The 3699-nt window shown below is 40.0% G+C and overlaps 1 protein-coding gene across 1 annotated transcript in view; it reads left to right on the top strand.

The window, feature by feature from the left end:
* Positions 1-2029, top strand: part of DSCR3 (Down syndrome critical region gene 3) — a gene marked incomplete at its 5' end in the record, with an annotated part of 16029 nt that extends 14000 nt beyond the window's left edge. Inside the window, 2 exons of the mRNA XM_009586451.1 lie at positions 47-199; positions 1874-2029. Coding sequence (XP_009584746.1) covers positions 47-199; positions 1874-1956 — 236 coding nt within the window. The remainder of the gene's footprint in view (positions 1-46; positions 200-1873) is intronic.
* Positions 2030-3699: the final 1670 nt, after the last annotated feature.

The raw sequence follows: 3699 nt of genomic DNA, 5'->3' as shown, positions 1-3699 counted from the left end.
TCTTTCCCTTCCCCTCCTCTCCCCCTGAATTTCCCACTTTCACCAGGGTGCGCGGAAGGTTACGCCAGAGATGCCACAGAGATACAGAATATTCAGATTGCTGATGGGGATGTCTGCAGGGGCCTACCGATTCCTATATACATGGTGTTTCCCAGGTTGTTCACCTGCCCTACCCTGGAAACAACAAACTTCAAAGTTGGTAAGTGCATAGGACTTTATGCTGTGTTGGCGTCTTTCATCTGAGGTAAGTTTCTAGTTTCACTTCAGCTTCTGGCAGGTAACGGGGTAAATTGCTGTCAGCACTGCACTGCAAGAACCAAGGACATCATCTGTTTCCCTGTAGAGGTTTCCTGAACGGGACTGCAGTCTGCTGTACTTCATATAGATTGAGAAAATACAGCCCAAATACTTCTAACTAAAAACAGTTGTGCAACTATTACGCTACTTCTGACTGATAGAATTATACGGTAAAGGGACCATATAAGGAGAAGCAGTGTAATGGCAGGTAATTTTTTTGTTTTTCTGCCAAAAAATTACGTGTGATTAAACACTTGAGTAGTAGCCCAAGAATAAAATGCCAAGATGATGCCTTCCTTCTTTTCATCACCAGCAAGAACCCCTCTTTCCATTTCCTCTCCTTCTTGTTTCCCATTCTCCTGCTGCACAGAATCAGAAGTAGAAAAAGTAAGGTTAGGCTGTATGTGACTTCACTTTTCTTGATCTATACCAGCTGCTTCCTCCTGGTTATTGTTGCCAAAATCCAACATTTTCATTAACAAACACCTGAAATTTAGGATTTTCCTCACTTGTTCCAATAATTACTGCAAAAATTCTCTTTGCTAGCCTGTTTTTCTTCCCTTCATCCTGCTGGAATCTGTTGGTTCTTCTTTTTTATTTTATTGTATCAGATTGAAGCCACAAGTCCCTGCCTTTAGGATCCTTCCCAACTGAAGCCCCTCCTACTTTTCTGCTGTATATCCTGGGCAAATGTGCACAACTGGTTTTTCAGCTCTGCCTACCTGTTTATCTGTTCCCCCAAGAGCATTCTTGCACCTGCTATGTACAGTGATTTTCCCCAAAATAATATTCTCTACTTTTTGCCATTTCTAGCTATTAAATAGTAATTTACGGTGACAAATGGCTACTGTTAGTGTAGTATCTACTTTTATTTATAGGAACAGTCTTAATATAGTTATGAAGAGTCTAAAAAAGGACAATTATTTTCAGTTTATTTTGATCTCTGGTTCCTTTCATTTATTAACTCTACCTGACTTTTGTATTCTATCTCCGTTGAGGATTGATTATAGATCTGATACTGATTTTGGTTTTGAACAACACAATATAACATCTAAAGAGCAGATTTTCTTTTGAAAAATGTTTTTCATCGTTTGCAGGTATATTGTATTTTGGTGTTTCATTTCATAAGGCCATATGTAATGCAGGATTCTAAGGCTATGTTACGTGCTGACAGCAGGGGAGGAGTCTGTTCCCAAACACTCCCACTTAGGTGCTTCTAAACAATCCATATTGGTGCGAGGCATCTTTCCCCAAACGTTTTAATCTTAGATGTCTGAACTCTGCCTGTTGTCCAGAGGACTGTACGTCCTAGTTTTTCAGTGATATGGAAATGAATCCAGACGAATCCCAAAGATTAGAACAAGCCAAGGTTCTCTAGGAATGGTCCAAGGTCTGGGATGCCTGGGGTGAGGTTCTGCCTGGAGTACCTTGTTCATCCCTGCCACAGGAAAATCCAGGGTATTGAAAGGGCTTGGGAGAGCCCTGTGAAGTGCTGTGTCTGAGAGCAGGAACTGCCTGCCTCTCATTCTTTCTACTGCTAATGTGGACCTCTCTATTTTTTTTCCCCATCTTCCAGAGTTTGAAGTTAACATTGTCGTCCTTCTGCATGACGATCATCTCATCACAGAGAACTTCCCACTGAAGCTCTGCAGGATGTAAATAGTCAGAGGAGAATCACTTAAGGATTTACTGAAAAAGGACAAAATTCTTCAGAGGCAAAGTGAAAGTTTATCCATGTCTTATTTTAACTGGAAACACACCACTTCCTCTTCTTGCTGGTAGTTCTTGTGCTTTCAATTCTCTATAAACCTTGCTAAGACTTTGCCTGCCTTGCGATAGCCTATGTGGATGTGTCTACCCAGACAGCCTTGTCAGGTATCCTTCTGACTTCAACAACCATTGTTCTCCCCAGTTTTTTTCAGACAAATCCTGAAGGAATGATTCTGTATATTTCTAAAACTTGTAGAAATATGTAGTAAGTTTCTCGCCTTATTTCATTTTGTAATACTTGTTCCAAGTCCTTTAAAGACACCTTAAACCTGCTAAAGTCCTGTTTATACATGGTGTATATATACTGGGGGGAGGGTATGGGACTTGTAATATAATACTGAATAGTGTCTTTGAAGGTATAATAAATGGTGCTACAACAGTGCAAAGTGGTGGTGTAGGATGAATATCACAAGACAAATGTGAAATAAGTGATGTGAAATGAGTAATGATGTGAAATGACACCAAGTGTATTTTGGTCAAATTGGGAATATGAGTCTGTATTGGAGGAATGCTTAGAACCAAAGTTGTTTTGCGTGTGGCTTTTCCCTGGGCTCTTCCCTGGATTAGAAAAACAATGCCCTTACTTTATCTTTGCGATTTGTGTAAAATAGCACTGAAAAAGAAGATCAGTCAAAAGTTTTTAGTTTGAGAATATACTTATTCTTTACATTGTACCATCTTCCCTTTTATAGGACTTGTACAGCTCAGTTTTGATGTGAAAAAAATGTCTGTCCTGTGACAAACAGCACCACTGAATTGTTGCAGACCAGCCTATGCTGATGGTGGAAAAACTGCATTAAACACTTCTATGGGGTGGCACCTTGTGCCTTTAGGACATGACTTGTCACTGTATGAATAGTCATTCCGAGGGAGACAGTCACTCTTTTTAAATAGGTGGGTTAGTATTGTCACTTGTTCAACCTAAAGTGTAAATGTAAATGCCAGGAAAGGAGTAAGTTAAGGTGAATACATTAAAGTGCTTGTAACTATGTATCTTAAAGGAACTATATAGGAGAACTATTTCAGCAAGAAATACCTTCTCAACACAAACAGGTTGTAGATTTTGATGTTTTAAATGAACAGAACAACCACAATTTCATTCTAATTGTGAATTTACCATACACTATTATGTGGGGTGGAGACAGGCTAAGTATATTAAAGTGTAAGTGTAAAGATGACAACCTGAAAAGCCAGAATTAAGAAAACTGCCAAAAGTAATTTCCTTTAGCTTTATCCAGCAGCATTGCCAACTAGGAAAATGTAATTCTCGGTTTAGCCCTGGTTCTGTATCATCTGTATTCTAGGAATAAACAACTGAAATTCTTATTTCAATGTCTTACAACAGTCTTGGGGGTGGGGAAAGGTATCTACTAGAACATAACACTTCTCTAAGATCAGGAAATAGTACAGGATGATTTTTGGAAAACGAAAGCCATTCTTTCTAGTCTACATGATGGTGTGAGTGCCACCTGCAGCTCAAAGTGGCATCATCACCGCTGACTGTCAACAGTTATTTGGAAAGACAGACTGGTGTTCATCCTGCCTTAGGCCCCAGCATCCACAGTCGAGCTGCTCCCTTAGTGCAGAACTGCCACCTGCTCAACTGCCCCTCTCCCCGTACAGGAATGGGGG

This window comes from Fulmarus glacialis, unplaced genomic scaffold (assembly GCF_000690835.1).
Source record: "Fulmarus glacialis isolate BGI_N327 unplaced genomic scaffold, ASM69083v1 scaffold9261, whole genome shotgun sequence".
Classification (NCBI taxonomy): domain Eukaryota; kingdom Metazoa; phylum Chordata; class Aves; order Procellariiformes; family Procellariidae; genus Fulmarus; species Fulmarus glacialis.
This window is presented reverse-complemented; position numbering and strand designations above follow the sequence as displayed.